Raw genomic sequence first — 16,092 nt, forward strand, 5'->3', positions numbered from 1 at the left:
ACACTGAAGGCTTCAAAACGATGAATTAACACATGTGGAATTATACATAACAAAAAAGTGTGAAACAACTGAAAATATATTTCATATTCTAGGTTCTTCAAAGTAGCCACCTTTTGCAGCGTGAAATTCGTTTTGCACTCCTGTGACCCGTTTTCATCAGTCGAGGCAGGCCATCATCTCGACTTCCAAGTCTGGATCCGCCAGCTACCTTGATTGATGGCAGTCTCAGCATTTCAGAAAGCCGCTCAGATGGCCGCTCCCTGCCCCTTCACGGTTCAGCGCACCATTGAGCGATGAGAAGTAGAGCAGAAGCGATGCTGAGTGACAGTATCACTCTCCTCAGGGAGGAGTGAGAACTAAGCCATCATTGGTGTTTGATGGCTCGGTTCTCAGTGCAGAGACACCAGGGACAGATGCTGCATCCACCGAGGTAAGTATGTCTAGCCAAAAAATACATACTTCTCTCAAGAGTTTTGTGGAGAGGTCGGCTGAGTGCCAATCTTCTCTTTAATATACTTCTACAGTGGGTGCTCCCAGGCCCTCAGAACCCGACTCTCCAAGAACCCACCATACTATTAGTCAGAAATTGACTATCCCCCACATTAAGTAGGGGGCTGTTTATGCGTCTTTGCAGGACCTTGGATAACTTGACCATCAGGCATTATTAAGGTGCAGAGAGCATCCCTTATACAGACTAACACTTGGTCTCTGGTACTTCCTTCATCTGCTTCCTCTTTTTTAACCCCAATCTCCTTGGGTTCCTTCCACCCCTGGAACCCTAGCTCCTAGTCCCTGTGTCAGTGCAACCTCTGAAGAGGTGGTCCACATCCAGGCCACCACTGTCTTCCTCAGAAATTCAATATGTTTAATTGTGGTATGTGAAAAAAACACAAATTTTATAGAGAATATTCTTCCATAAAGGACATTTGCGCGGTCATTTGTGAATACGTATATCTCATTGCATGGATTTGTCCTTTTAACTTCTATTTTCTTGCAGGGATTTGCAAGAATGCTTTCAGAGATTGGCAGAGAAAAGAGCCAGGAGTGGGGGTCCACAAGTCTAGGGGGAGTCTTTAAAGTGGAATGGATACGGAGGGAAAACTTGCCTTTTCAGTATGCTCACCACTTGCTGAACCCATGGAATGACAATAAGAAGGTGCAGATAAGTCGTGATGGACAGGTAACTTTATAGCTGTCTTGTTATCCAGTTAGTAGACACAGCAACTAATATCTGTAATATAATGGCATATAAGCTTATTAAACTGTAGACTTATTTCTAACATGAATATATTTTAAAACATAGCAGTACTTTGCTCATACCAGTCAATGCAACAAGATCACTTTATGTGGGGTTTCATAGATGGGCATTACTGTCCATCATTGTGCTTCAGATCTCCCATATTTGCCGTGACAGATATAAGGGGTTTGCAGCCCCCAAGCCCTAAATTGGGTCACACTGATTAAACTTCGGGTGCTGAAAGTGAGCAGGGGCTTGTCCGATGCCCCACAGACTGCACAAATCCAAATGAAAAGACTGGGCATATATTAGATTTTCAGAGTCCAAACATTAACAAGAATTTTTGGGTACATTGGCAGTGCCTTCTGCCTATCTATGGTGCCTATAATAAAAAGTAGGGCTGTTACTGATCAAAAATTTTCTGTTCGATTAATCGATTAATCGACTAATTTCGATTAATTATAACGCACATACAGATCCAACTACTTTTAGCTGATCTCCTTGCAGGCTGATTCCCAGTGCAGCTACCAACCACTGGAAAAATAGATAGCAGGATAAAAAAAACACACAAAGGCAACGCTCGATGGGAATAGCATTAAAACTTTTATAGTCTTCAAGTAGGTAACCAAATAAATATTGCACTGGAGATAAAATCGATGTAGCTACATAAACTTTAAAAAATGGTGCGAGTAATACCAAACGGTACCAAAAGCAGTCATAAAAACGTGTAGCTAAGTATGATACTGGTATAAAAATGTGTACAACGATACTACTGCTGAATCCAGATGAGAGGTTAACATCAGTCCGTCGGCATGTAGATGTCCCATGAAGGGAACTATCACAACTCCCAGTGGATGGTTGTAGAATCCCAGGTTGATAGAGGGAAGTGCAACAGCCCTTGCGTGTGGCAGATAGTAAGATCCTGCCAGCATGCAGATATGAAGGCACAGCAAAGGAGCCCTTCAGATGGACATGGCAAGCCACGCCGGTGTCCGTGATGTTACTGGATCTCCGACGGAACTCCCTGAAGGCCCAGAAGCCGGCGCAGAGGTGAGTACTAATCAAAAGAATTTTAATCGATCAAAAAAATTAAAGATTAATCGATTAATTAAAAGTTAATTTGCACAGCCCTAAAAAAAAAAAGAGAACCTGTTTCTTTGCCTAGAATTTAGGCTTGCTTTAACCACTTCAATACCCAGCCATTGTCATATGACGTCCACAGATGGGATCTCCCATCCTGGGTGGACATTGTATGACGTCCTCGGCTTTACGCCGCTATTGCGGGGCCGCAGAGCGGCGATCAGGGATCCGGTGTGTCCCTCGGGACACAGCCGCTCCCCGATGGGGGTACTGGAGCGGCGGAGCTTCCGGTGTAGCATACCGGATTCCTAATGCAGAGCTGCAGCGGCGTGCACGGCGATTGGGGATCCGGTGTGTCCCTCGGGACACAGCCGATCCCCGATGGGGGAATCGTAGCGGTGGGCGGCGGTGTTTCCGGTAACTTACTGGTAATGCAAAGCGGCGCAGCGGCGTGCACGGTGCCCGCGCGCTCCCCTGAGGGCGCGCAGTGCCGCGATCTGGGCTGAGGCTGTTCACATGGATACAGCCCAGGTCAGGGTAAAGAGCCAATGAAATTGGCTCTATACCACGTGACCGGCTGTGTCTAATCACAGACGGTCACTAAATGTAAACACAACACTGTGGGCCAGATTCACAGTCAGCGGCGTAAATGTAGGCGGGTGTAGCGTATCGTAGTTACGCTACGCGGCTGAAACTTAGAGAGGCAAGTGCTGTATTCACAAAGCACTTGCGTCTAAAGTTACGGCGGGGTATCGTAATTTTGCCGCCGTAAGTGTGCCTAAATCAAATGAGGAACAGGGGGACCCCACGTAAATGACGCTTTTTTCGAACGTCGCATGCGCACGCGCATGCTCAGTATTATGTAGAATTTTCAAATTAAATTACGCCCGCTCAATTGCCTAGTCGACGTGAACGTAACTTATCTCCAGCCCCATTCACGGACGTCTTACGCAAACGACGTAAAACACGACGCTTTTCCAACGTCCATACCTAACATGACTTACCCCTGCTTTGAGGGGTAACTTTACGCCGGCGTATGTCTTACGTAAACGACGTATCTTGCTATGCCGGGCGCACGTACGTTCGTGAATCGGCGTATCTAGCTCATTTGCATATTCGACGCGGAAATCTATGGAAGCGCCACCTAGCGGCCAGCGTAAATATGCACCCTAAGACTTACGCCGCTCGTATCTTAGCCGAATTTATGCATAACTGATTCTAAGAATCAGCCGCATAGATACGACGGCTCTCATTCGGACTTACGACGGCGTACATGGCGCTACGCCGTCGCAAGTGCTTTGAGAATCTGGGCCTGTGTGTGTAACTTACTATTGCCGTTCTCCTCTTCACACACAGATCCAGTGTGAGGAGGAGATCAGCAACAGTGAGTTACACATCTGTAAAACACTACATAAGTACCACTGTGCCCAGATTGCCCCCTCTAAATAAAGAGTACCTGTCATCAGGCGTACCCGCCACCAGAGTACCCGCCACCAGTCCATCAGGAGTACCTGTACATCAGGAGTACCTGCCACCAGTCCATCAGGAGTACCCGACACCTCACCAGAGTACCCGCCACCAGTCCATCAGGAGCACCCGCCACCAGAGCACCCGCCAGCTGTCCATCAGGAGTACCCGCCACCAGAGTACACGCCACCTCTCACCAGAGTACCTGTCCATCAGGAGTACCCGCCACCAGAGTACCCGCCACCAGTCCATCAGGAGTACCCGCCACCAGTCCATCAGGAGTACCCGCCACTAGTCCATCAGGAGTACCTGTCCATCAGGAGTATAATCCTTCCAATATGTTTAAAGAATGCTCCTTGTGTCACCAGTATAATGTCTGAGATAGTTGTTGTAATACTGAAGAAGGTACTAAGTTATAAAAAACATAGTCATTGTAAACCCTTATGTATGCACACTGAAATGGCAAGCGTCAGATAATACACAAAGAAACAAATCCTCTTACATAAGTTGCTTCTGTTTATCTGCAGCCCTCTCTCCTCCCTAACAGCCTTCTAAAACACTTAGATCAAAAGCTTTTTATGAGCAGTCAGATGGAGGGGGTCTGATCTCACACACCACATAGTATAGAGCAGGGAATTTGGTGTAATCTGAGACTTAAAGCGGTAGTTCACCCCCCCCCCCCCCGACACATTTTACCATCGAGACAGGCATTGTAGCGCGAGCTACAATATGCCTGTCCCGATTTTTTTAACCCCGGACTCACCTTGCAATCGGAGATCGTATTTTTCGGCTCCCGCGGGGAATGGGCGTGCCTATGGAGAGGGAGGATGATTGACGGCCGGCCCTGGCACGTCACTCTCCCCGAAGACAGCCGGAGTAGGTCTCGGCTCTTCACGGCGCCTGCGCACAGGCTATGCGCACGCGTCGTGAAGACCAAGCCTATTTCGGCTATTTCCGGAGAAGCGTGACGCGCCAGAGCCGGCCATCAATCATCCTCCGTCTCCATAGGCACGCCCATTCCCCGGTATCTTCAATCTACGAGAACAAGGTGAGTACGGGGGTAAAAAATTCGGGACAGGCATACTGTAGCTCGCGCTACAATGCCTGATTTTATGGTAAGGTATGGTGAACCCCCGCTTTAAGTGGAGAGAAGAACACTGCCTGCTCATCAGTCTTATAAGTTAACATGCACAGCGGAAGCGGTCAGTCACTTTCTATGTGCTGGGGGAGGGGGCTTTTCCCAGGACTGCTTGGTGTAGAGTTAGAGTTCCAGAAGAGACTTGTGCAGGTAGCAGAGGGAGGGAGAAAAGAGAGGAGCCACGATGGTTGATTTGGATTGAGGCAAGTACACACTATAGAGGAATATGCTGTATTCATTTTTCATTTCAGAGGTTCATTTCAAAAACACCTTTCAGTGTTTAATAGGAGCACAATTCCAGTACTTTCACGTGTGGATCTTTTGCAGTTTAGGAATTTTCTGACTATTAACACAGTGTACTGATAGTCTAGCAAATTACATTGTTTGCCATGTTGTGTGTTTTAGGAGCTGGAGCCACAAATAGGGGAACAGTTGTTGCTGCTTTGGGACAGAGTTCCTTTGGGAGACAAAAGTATTTTGCACTAACAGCCTAACCTCAGGTACTATTTTATGTTATGAAGTGTCTGTCTATATAAATCTTGTGCAAAAAAAAACAAATTTTCGAGGAACCATATTTTGTAAGTCACAGAATGCTGATATATTTTGAAGGTTATTTTTATGAATCCACAAAGCTAACACACTGGGATAGGCATCTTTATTTAAAAATACGTGAATGGTATTTTCAGATGAGTTAAATGAGATTAGAAAACTATATTGACATGGCTAACTAAAATAGACCTGCACAATAGATCGTTAAAGAATCGAAATTGCCATTCTCCCCCCCCCCCCCCCCCCTCCCGATCCTAAAACAGCATTTCCCCAATTCTATGTAATAAGTTCAGAAAGTTCTCTGCTCACTTATGACAGCTGACAAAAAAAGAAATCCAGGCAGCCTGCCAAGTTTATCTCAACATCGGAGATGACTATAAAAAAAATTTAATTTTGTTCTTCGATCAATAAATTTAAATAAGTTAAAGACTAAACCTTTTTCTGACACTTGTTGCTTACAAATTACAATTAGTATTTTTTGCTAGAAAACTACTTGGAACCCCTAAGCGCTATAAATATTTTTTTTTTAACAGAGTCTCTAGAAAATAAGAATAGAAGATGATCAGGACAGCCGCACTCCAATCCAACGTAACTTTAACCACTCAGCTACCAGCCGCCGTTAATTGACGGCGGCAAGGTAGCTCAATTGCCTGGCGGGCGCGATGGCCGCCGGGCACCCGCGATTGCCCAGTAACTGAGCAGGACCGTGGATCTCTGTGTGTAAACATAGAGATCCACGTCCTGTCAGGGAGAGGAGACCGATGTTTTGTCCCTTGTACATAGGGACACAGATCGGTCACCTCCCCCAGTCACTCCCTCCCCCTACAGTTAGAACACTCACTAGGCTACATATTTAACCCTTTCCCCGCCCCCTAGTGGTTAACCCCTTCCCTGCCAGTCACATTTATACAGTAATCAATGTATATTTATAGCACTGTTCACTGTATAAATGTGAATGGTCCCAAAAATGTGTCAAAAGTGTCCGATGTGTCCGCTATAATGTCGCAGTCCCAATAAAAATCGCAGATCGCCGCCATTCCTAGTAAAAAAAAAAAATAATAAAAAATATCATAATTATGTCCCTTATTTTGTAGGCGCTATAACTTTTGCACTAACCAGTCACTATACGCTTATTGTAAAAAACTGGAAACGGGCACTACAAGTCACAGCAACGGAAAACCTAGGACAGCTGACGCGTTTCACACTAACTTCAGTGTTTACTCATAGCTATGAGTAAACACTGAAGTTAGTGTGAAACGCGTCAGCTGTCCTAGGTTCCGTTGCTGTGATTTGTAGTGCCTGTTTCCAGTTTTTTTACATTAAAGTTACATTGGATTGGAGTGCGGCTGTCCCGATCATCTTTTGTTCTTATTTGCTATGTGCATTGCTAGCACCCTCCGTTCCTGAGAAGAAGATTGCACCCAACAAGACCTGCCTGGAGCGGCAATCTGTGTCTCCCTAGAAAATAAAATGGCGGTTGTTGCAATATTTTATGTCGCACTGTATTTGCGCAGCGGTCTTTCAAACACACAATTTTTTGGGAAAAAATACACTTTAATGAATTTAAGAGAAACAAAACAGTAAAGTTAGCCCAATTTTTTTGTATAATGTAAAAGATGATGTTTCGCCGCGAGAATCATGATCTTTATTCTAAACTAAAAATGAGTGATTCTCATTTTTGCCAGAATCGTGCAGCTCTAGGCTAAAATGATCTCTATCCTTGTTAAAGCAGGAGTGCTTAGTAGAGCTGTACGATTAATCGTTTGAAGATCTCTATTCCCCCTGCGATCTCCAGGCTGGATTCGCGCAATTTTCTGATCTCCCCGCTGGATCCACGGAACCAGCGTGGAACGCAAATGGCGCCGATATCGTGAACTGACGTCAGCAACCGGAACTGACGTCAGTCAGCAGACTGCGCAAGCGCAATCAACACACACATATTTATTTAATACAGCAAGGGGCGGATGCTTTTTTTCAAAGGGGCGGATGTATGGTTATAAAGACAGCAAGGGGCGGATGCTTTTCTCAAAGTGAAAGTTTCTTTGAGCAAAGCATCCGCTCCTTGCTGTCTTTATAACAATTACATCCGCCTCTTGCTGTATTAAAAAATCATTCATGGGGTTCCTCTTCAAGGTTTTGAGAACCCATAATTTTAATTTGTCAGATGAACACAATTTTTTTTTTTTTTATGTAGTCCTTATTTATATAACGGTGGAAGAAGGTACAAAAGAGCCGTTTATGAGCAAAATCAGGTTTAAAAAAATAAAAATAGACTATACACAGAATCAATATGTCATTGCCCCCATGGTTATAATTTTTCAAGATGTTGCCATTCTATGAAAGTTTAACATTGCATTCTCCATGTGCCGTCTACAGATTTCTTTTTTAAATTAACCATTTTTAAGAATCATGAGAGAATCATGGTCTTTGTTCTAAGCAAAAGAATCACGATTCTCTTTTTTCCCAGAATCGTGCAGCTCTAGTGCTCAGCCAGTGGCTTTCGGAGCCCTCTGATGTGGCTCGCGACCTCCTGTTTAATAAAAAGCCAGTTTATTAAACATCAGTTTAGCAAAGGACATATGTATTAAACTTCTTAATTTTGGCAGGGGCATATATCAGCACTTAAAAAAAAAAAAAAAAACTTTTCTCTTATCGTCCATGGACGGACACAGCTCCTTAAGTCTTGACAAGTGGGTTATGTTCCCTGTTTACAGGAGAGGACTAGGCAGAAACATGTTAAATGGTTAAATACATGTTAAATTAACAGAGGCGGTCCCTCCAGACATAACCCTCCTCACTGCAGCATGCAACCTCAATTTCGTTCTGCCTAGCAAAGGAGTAGGACGTATGGCTCCCTTTGGGCCCAGCGCCCTGAGGAGAAATTTTTATTTTATTCTATCTTATTTTATTTTATTTTCACTTTTTCTTGAAGAATCTTCTTTCAACTGTTGGCTGAGTGACAGGCTGGATATTATAGATCCTTGTAGTCTACTCAGTCCGACCAGCAAGCGTGGACACACCTATGCAAAGAGGCTTGGTCTGCCACGCCATACCTCATGACACCTGAGGTGGCCGGTGAGCTTTGCTCCGAGGTCCACATATGACTGGGCTGTGGTGTTGCCTCACTCACAGTGGACCGGGCCGACAGCTACCTCCATTGCGGTTGTAGGTCTGTCAGGAATGCGTCAGCGAGTCCTCACTCGGACGGGTAAGTACAGTCCCTCCTACTTCGGTGGGTTGGTACGGCTGGGCATTCCTGGGGTTCAGAGGTGCCCTGACAGTGGAGGAGCACTCCTCCCTTCCCTGCTCCTTTCCCTTGCTGCATTGCTAAGGCACGCTGTCCGGGGGGGGGGGGGGGCTTGCTTTCCTGAGAGGGCTGTGTTATCTGGCACCTTTTACTGTCTGATACAGGGTTTTTCCTGTGGGGGTTTTCACTGTAAAGGCTCTAGGAGGCTTTCCCTGTTTAAAATGTGGCATTTTGCCGCCGTTTGGCTGGCGCCATTTTTTGGGAGGTTTTCAATTACATTGAAAACTCCCATTGGCGGCCATTTTGTCGTAGCCGCGCCATGTGCAGCGGGCGGCCATCTTTGTGCAGTTCTGACCCCTAGTGCTGTATCTACGGCGCACACAGGTCCATGCAGACGCCGCAGTTCCTTCATGGTTTTTTTCCTCTCCACACGCTGTGTGATGAGAGCGGTCGGCAGCGCTGGGCAGTCTCCTCCTGAGGTGAGTCCCCTGGCTATGCTAACAGACTTATATTGGGATAAGTTTTTAACTCCCCGGGTCAGCGCAGAAAGTGGGTAAGATGCCCTGTATAGGGCCCTGGGAGCGTCAGTTTTTATGTTAAGATGTAAATGTCTTTTATATTTGGAGTCAGTATCTGGTCCTTCCCCTACATGCTCAGCGGCAGGTGTTAGCACCTGGGATCTCCACAGAGACTTCTTTGTTAGCCCTGGACACTTTTGGGCCAGGCTGGGGGCGGAATGCGGACGGGCGGGGGTTAAAAGCGTGCCCCCTCCCTCCGTTATCCCCTGGGGAATGCTCCGTATTATTGAATTTGTGACCATATGTGTTTTTTTATCTTTTTGTCTATGGTCTATGACTTTTTTTTTTGTTTGTTTTGTGTGTGTGTCACCTTTTAAAGTCCCACCCTCAGGGAGGTACTTTTGTTTTTTCTGCTATGGAGCCATGGACCAGGTACCTGGGTAGTAAAAAAAAAAAAAAGCAGGATAAGGCATTTATGGGTGCGCTTCTCACTGCTGTAAGGGACTCTCTTAAGCTGTATAGTGCAGCTGTGTTTCCGCGGAGGGCTCAGTCTTTTTTTGGATCTCACAAATCAGACCGCTCTGTGTAGGTTCTCTCCTTCTTGCCCTTCTTTGATAATTTCTAAGATGCGGAATGAAAAAAAGCCCCTGAGATAGTCCCTCACCACCTGGCGGTTCAGTGCCCTTTTGAGGAGAGCCCTTTCAGGGGGGGATCCTCCGGGTGTCATGTATAGCTGACCACTCTCCCTATTACGGGAGTCCCCGCTTGTATGGATCTGGCTGTTAGAAGATCCGAGGTACTGGCCCTTGTCATGTTTACCATGCTGGGGTCCGTCTTGCGGCCTATTGTGGCTACTACTCTGGAGTCTCAGTCGATTTCTGAGTGAGCATTTTTCACCAGACAGTGGAGGAGCACCGTCTCTGTACCAAGGATATTAGGCTAGCGGACCCGTTGGTCCAGGGCCTCATATAGGTCTGTGATGCTTCTTTGAATGCTGCGCCCTTGTTATCCAGGGCTTCTCCAGAGATGGTACGCGGTGGTGTAGTGGTTAATTCCATTACTTGTCAGCAAGAGTCATTGGTCCGAATTCCGGACACTGACACCAATCTAGCTGGAGCTTACTTTGTCGCTCTCTGTGTCTGCGTGGGTTTCCTCCGGGTACTCCGGTTTCCTCCCACCCTCCAAAGACATGTGTGCATACACTTCCATAATATACATGCAAACTTTGTGTATGTATTAGTACGGGGGCCAACAAGGGCTGACAAGGGCTCAGCTGGGGGACTAAATTGTCCCTGGGTGCGTAAACGTCATATGCAGTCGTCTTCCCTCCCTGCTCTAGGTGTGGGGGGGCGGCTTACAGGTTCACAATTCAGTGAATCTCCCTGCTCTCTGACTGATGGGGGGCAGTCCTGCATGGTGCAGTGGTAAGCCACCTGCACTTCGGTGCACAAGGTCATAGGATCGAATCCATTTGACCCACCATGGGACTGCTACCTGTATCTGCGAGGTGGTCTCTTCAGAGTCCTAGATAGGGTTTACGCCTATCCATAGAACAGAGTTCTTTTCTTGTTTATTCCTCGCCCGGCTTGTCTGAGAACAGTGTGGGACTTGTAAGTTCCGCAGGGACGCATACATGCATGTCCCCTTTTGCATATGTCACATAATGTTCTGTGCTCTGTGAGGGGGGATGGCTTCTGTCTGTGGCCCTCCCTCTCAATCTGGCGTTGGCACTGAGGGTTTTCGCCTAGGAGCTCGCAATTATCCTAACTTTGTTGGAACAGAGAGGTTTTGCCACGTGGGCTTCTTGAACGACATTCTTCTGAGGGCAGCTTCTGTCTCAGACCTAATGGAGCTGTTTATAGCCATTCAGACCCCCCGAAGTCTCGGGTGGGTGCTAAACATTTGGAGCCGGTCCCGAGTCCGACTCAAAGGGAGCGAAGGTCCTTCTTCCCCTGGAGAAATTGCAGACTCTTCAGTCTGAAGTGAGGGTATTAGCATCACGCTATTGGTCTTCTCTCCGGGTGCATGCTGGTCCGGGACCTGTGGGTAGCCTTCTTCGAGGCGGTACTGTATGCCCAGTTCCACACTTGGGCTTTCCAGGAAATACTGTCCAGGTGGTAAAAAATGTCTTGTCTCTGTAATCGCCAGATTCAGGTGCGCCACCTAGTCGGAGTCTTCTGAGTTGGGACGGAGATCCCCGGATCTTCGGCCCGGGAAGTTGTTCCTTCCTTCCAGTGATCGTTGTTTACGACGGACGCAGGCCTCACGGATTGTGCTGGACCCCTGGGGGGGGTCCAGTCGGCCCAGAGTCGCTGGATTTGCATGTACCTACGTCCACAACTTCCTGAATGTGCCTGCTCTCTTCTGATCTTGGTGGCTACCCAGGGTCGGGCCTGGTTAGTACCTAGGTGGGAGGCCGCCTGGGTGCTGTGGACCCTGTCTACCGTTCTTTGTCCCACTATTTGGTTGATCAGGCTTTGATTCTCCTCGTGTTCGAGGCGGTTGCAAGGTACTAGCCAACAACGCCACGACCGTGGCTTTGGTCTACCATGGGTATGCCAGCAGGCAGACTACTGGAGTCCCCTGATGCTGGACCAGGGTGACTGGTTTTCTGTGCCCGGGGGTGTTTCGGCTCCCTTGCAGGAAGTGAGTCTCACAGGGCAGGCGAGATTATGGCTCAGCGGTAGACTGCCTGCCCTGCAGGCAGTTGCCTCTGGGTTCAAGCCCAGGAAGATCTGTGTCGTTACGTGGCCCGGGCTCGCCTTGGTTTTTTTCGTGGATCTCCTGGCCGCTCGTCTCCACCACAAGAGTGTCGAAGTAGTGACCAGGTCTAGTGCTCTGGTACTGACGCGTAAGTTGCGCTGGTGACCCTGCGGGGGTCTATATCAGCGGCCTTATACCGTTCCTCCATTTGTGTTGCTGCCTCAGGTGCTCCATAGAGTGGAGGCTGAGGGGATCCCGATGTTCCTAATCACTCCAGATTGACATTGGCGTCCTTGGTACGCCGTTTTCGGGCGTTTCATAACGGAGGTACCCTGGACGTCGCCAGGGCGAGAGAGGTCCTTCTGTCTCGAGGTTCCATACTTCCTTCTGTTGTACAGTCACTAACTTAGTCAATATGGCTATTGGTAGCCAGACTTTAAGAGACCGGGGTCTGTCTGACTCGGTCATCTCAACCATGTTGAGGGCATGGTAGTCTTCTTCCAGGGGAATCTACAGTCACACCTGGCAGATCTACATCTCTTGGTGCGAAGAGATGAAGTGACGTCCACGGACGTATTCGATGGCCAGGGTCCTGCTGTTTTTTACAGCTTGGTGTGGATCTCAAATTACTTTTAAGCACCGTTTGGGGGCAGAGTTCAGCCTTGGCTGTGTTCTTTCAGTGGCCCTTTGGGGCCCATTCCCTGGTGGGTACCTCTTTGTGAAGGGGGTTTGTCATATTCTTTCCCCTCTTGGCCCATCTCTTCCCAAATGAGTTTTGACTCTGGTGCTCTTGGTTCCTCAGGAGCTTTCCCTTTGGAAACTTCAGAGAGATTTTCTCTTAACACTATCTCGGAAGGGGGGTCTCTGAGCTGGCGGGCTTGTCTTGCAAGCCGCCATGCTTGATCCTCCATAAGGATTAGGTGGTGGTGCGCCCGCGACCTTCCCTTCTTCCGAAGGTGGTCTCGGACTTTCGCCTGAATAGGGGCATTGTTCCATCCATCCTTTTTGCCCTTGGCTGGCGCATCCTACGGAGGTTGCTTTTCATACTTCAGGTGTGGTACACGCTTTGCGGGTGTATCTACCTGCTACGGCTCCGTTTTGGAGATCTGACCCTCTTTTGTGTCAGTGTCTGGTCCACAAAGGGCCTGACGGTCTCGTCGACCACCCTGTCTCGGTGGATCTGACAGACCGTCATACAGGCCTATGCTCTTAGGGGGTGGGCCCCCCTTTTGCCGGTCGCGGCACTTTCGACCAGGGCACCTGGTGCTTCCTGGGTTTTTTCCGACTTCATACATTGGTGTCACAGGTGTGCAGGGCGGCGACTTGGTCGTCCGTTCACGTTTTGTTTTTCAAAATTTCCTGGTTGCTGTGAGTGCATCATATGATGCTTTCGCCCGCTAGCGTTTGCAGGCGGCCGTTTGAAGTTGCATCTCCTCCGTTTGAGGAGCTCTGCTTGTTTTGGGGTGAAGTTAAAATTGGTTTTACTGATATATTTCCCACCCCTCGTTTTGACACTGCTTGGGGACGTCCCACTTGTCAAGACTTAAGGAGCTGTGTCCGTCCATGGACGATAAGAGAAAATAGGATTTTTTGTACTCTCCGTAAAATCCTTTTCTCTGACGTCCATGGACGGACACAGCTCCCACCCCTCCTTTTTAGGTTTGTACTGCTTGTTACGAACTGAGGCTGCATGCTGCAGTGAGGAGGGTTATGTCTGGAGGGACCGCCCCCTGGGCGGGGCTGTTCAACTCTGTTAATTTAACATGTATTTAACCATTTAACATGTTTCTGCCTAGTCCTTTCCTGTAAACAGGGAACATAACCCACTTGTCAAGACTTAAGGAGCTGTGTCCCTCCATGGACGTCAGAGAAAGGGGTTTTACGGAGAGTACAAAAAATCCTATTTTTTTTTTTTAGGCTGCTTTCACACTAATCTACAAGTGCAGTGCATGGTAAACCTATGCGTTAGCTGCACTGAGCCATATACTTCTATTATATACTGTGGATTTGGCACGCTTTTTGAAAGCACACCACAACTCCTGAATGCAGTAGTTTTGGTGCTATTTCAGAAGGTGCACCCCCAGCTGCAAGATAAAATCAAAGTCTATCACAAAGTGCAGCTAACCCACAGGAAAGCCTCAGGTGCACCCGCGGTGTGGGAAAAGCAAATCACATCAGTTTGAAAGCAGACTTATAGGGGGCTCAGAACAGTAAGGGGCCCCCTATAGGTTTGCAGCAGCACCCCCCCCCCCCTTACAACCACTGGTGTAGCATCAGGGCTCGCAAAGGCCACCTCCACTCCATGCCTCCCTGCCGCGTTCTGTTTTATACTTTAACGTGATGGGCAGTAGGGCGACATATACAGGAACCGATCCTCTCCATTTTTTTCCTGCAACAACTGAACTACGGCTTCTTCTTTCCCTCCCACCCGCATTCAATGGCTGCAGCAGGGAAATGTTCAACATGCTATTCAAACTAAACAATTAGAAATTCAGAACCATTTAATTTCATTGTGGCCCACAACCGGTTACCAAATCACTTAAGTGACCCTTGCTGTTAAAAAATGTATAATATAGTATTATATTGGGTCAACATATATGTAGAATTTATTTCCCGTGTAGGATGATTGCGAAAATGACCATCGCACGATAAGTCAGGCAGACAATATTGTTTTTACTGAGATTAGAGGCGCTGTACCATTACCAAACTGCATTGTTTTTTTTGTTTTGTTTTTTAACAGAAAAGTTTTTATTTGTCTCCAGAAGGAGAATCATAAAGACATACAACAAACAGCAAGCAACACAATTAACACATTGCAGCTACATGTTACAGACTACACAAAATCTAGAACAGGGTCATATACAGTTCCGTTGAGCACCTGGCAGTTACATCATATATTCATAGCGTTTCATCATCGGTAATGGTTGGGACTACCTAGTATAGATCCATGGCGGGGGCCTCAGGAGGGGCATTAAAGAGGAGGGAGGAACAGAGAGGAAGAGGTAATGGCAGGGAAGAGAAGAGAAAGGGGGAGCAGGAGGCCATGCAGGGAAAGGGAGAGGCAGGGGGTCAGGGGCAGGCAACATCAAAGGTGACACAAGTCCAGCGTCCGAGGTCATGAGCTCATTGCTTGGTCCAAGCACCCCATATTTTCTCAAACTTCTTAGGACATTTACGGTTCATATACATAAGCTTATATAGGGGCAGTGTGGCGTCCACAAGAGCTCTCCACTGGGAGACCGTCGGAGGCTCCGGCTGTTTCCACTTAAGCAGGATAGCTTTTCTAGCATAAAAGGAGGCGTAAAACACAAACAGCCTCTTATGTGTGCTGGGTATGACATTATCACAAACCCCCAGTAGCAATATAATTGGGTCCAGGTTTATATGCAAATCCCCCACTGAATTAATGACACCTACCACCTCTGACCAGAATTGCTGAAGAACAGGACAAGCCCATACGACATGTAGGAAGGTGCCCAGATCTGAGCCACATTTGGGACATCTTTCAGACTGGGATGGGTAAATTCTAGAGAGTCGCACAGGTGTATAGTACGCTCTGTGCAGAAATTTGAGCTGGATATACCTGTCCCCTGCCGAGACCATACGAGGAATAAATTGCTGAATTCCCTCCTCCCAATCATCAGCAGCAAGAGACGGCAAGTCCCCCTTCCACTTATCATACAATTTGGACCCTCCCTCCTTCTCCTCACAGGACAACCTAAGGTACAAAGAGGAAAGAATATGATCCACCCCCCTGGAAGTCAGGAACGTCTCTACTCTATGTGACCGTAGCTCAATCCCCCCAGGAAACTGGGCCTGTATTGCATGTCTTAGTTGTAGGTAGCGAAAGAACATCTTTTGCTCTTCAATGTATCATATGGTAAAAAACCTTAATCTCGTATCAAGCCCACAACGCCGGATCAGGGATTGTCTGAAGGTGGGGCAACCGAGGATTACCCCACAGCGGTGTGTGTGGGGAAATGGTATCAGGGCCACTGAGTTTAGCTGTGATCTGTTCCCAAACTCTGACGGTAGTGCGCATAGGGGTCGTCATCTCAGGGTGCGCCTTAGGTCCTCTAAACACCAGGTTACTTAGTGCTGAGTAGGAGCCAAGTATAGCCGCCTCCAGATTGACCGCAGGGTTGGTTCGCGG

At 47.6% G+C, this 16,092-nt stretch overlaps 1 protein-coding gene across 3 annotated transcripts in view; it reads left to right on the plus strand.

Moving 5' to 3' along the window:
• Nucleotides 1-16,092, plus strand: part of YTHDC2 (YTH domain containing 2) — a 315,708-nt gene that overhangs the window by 271,487 nt on the left and 28,129 nt on the right. For all 3 annotated transcript variants that reach the window (XM_040343611.1, XM_040343620.1, XM_040343628.1), the window contains 2 exons: nt 998-1,180; nt 5,328-5,422. In XM_040343611.1, coding sequence (XP_040199545.1) covers nt 998-1,180; nt 5,328-5,408 — 264 coding nt within the window. In that variant the 3' untranslated portion in view covers nt 5,409-5,422. The remainder of the gene's footprint in view (nt 1-997; nt 1,181-5,327; nt 5,423-16,092) is intronic.

This window comes from Rana temporaria, chromosome 1 (genome assembly GCF_905171775.1).
Source record: "Rana temporaria chromosome 1, aRanTem1.1, whole genome shotgun sequence".
Taxonomy (NCBI): Eukaryota; Metazoa; Chordata; class Amphibia; order Anura; family Ranidae; genus Rana; species Rana temporaria.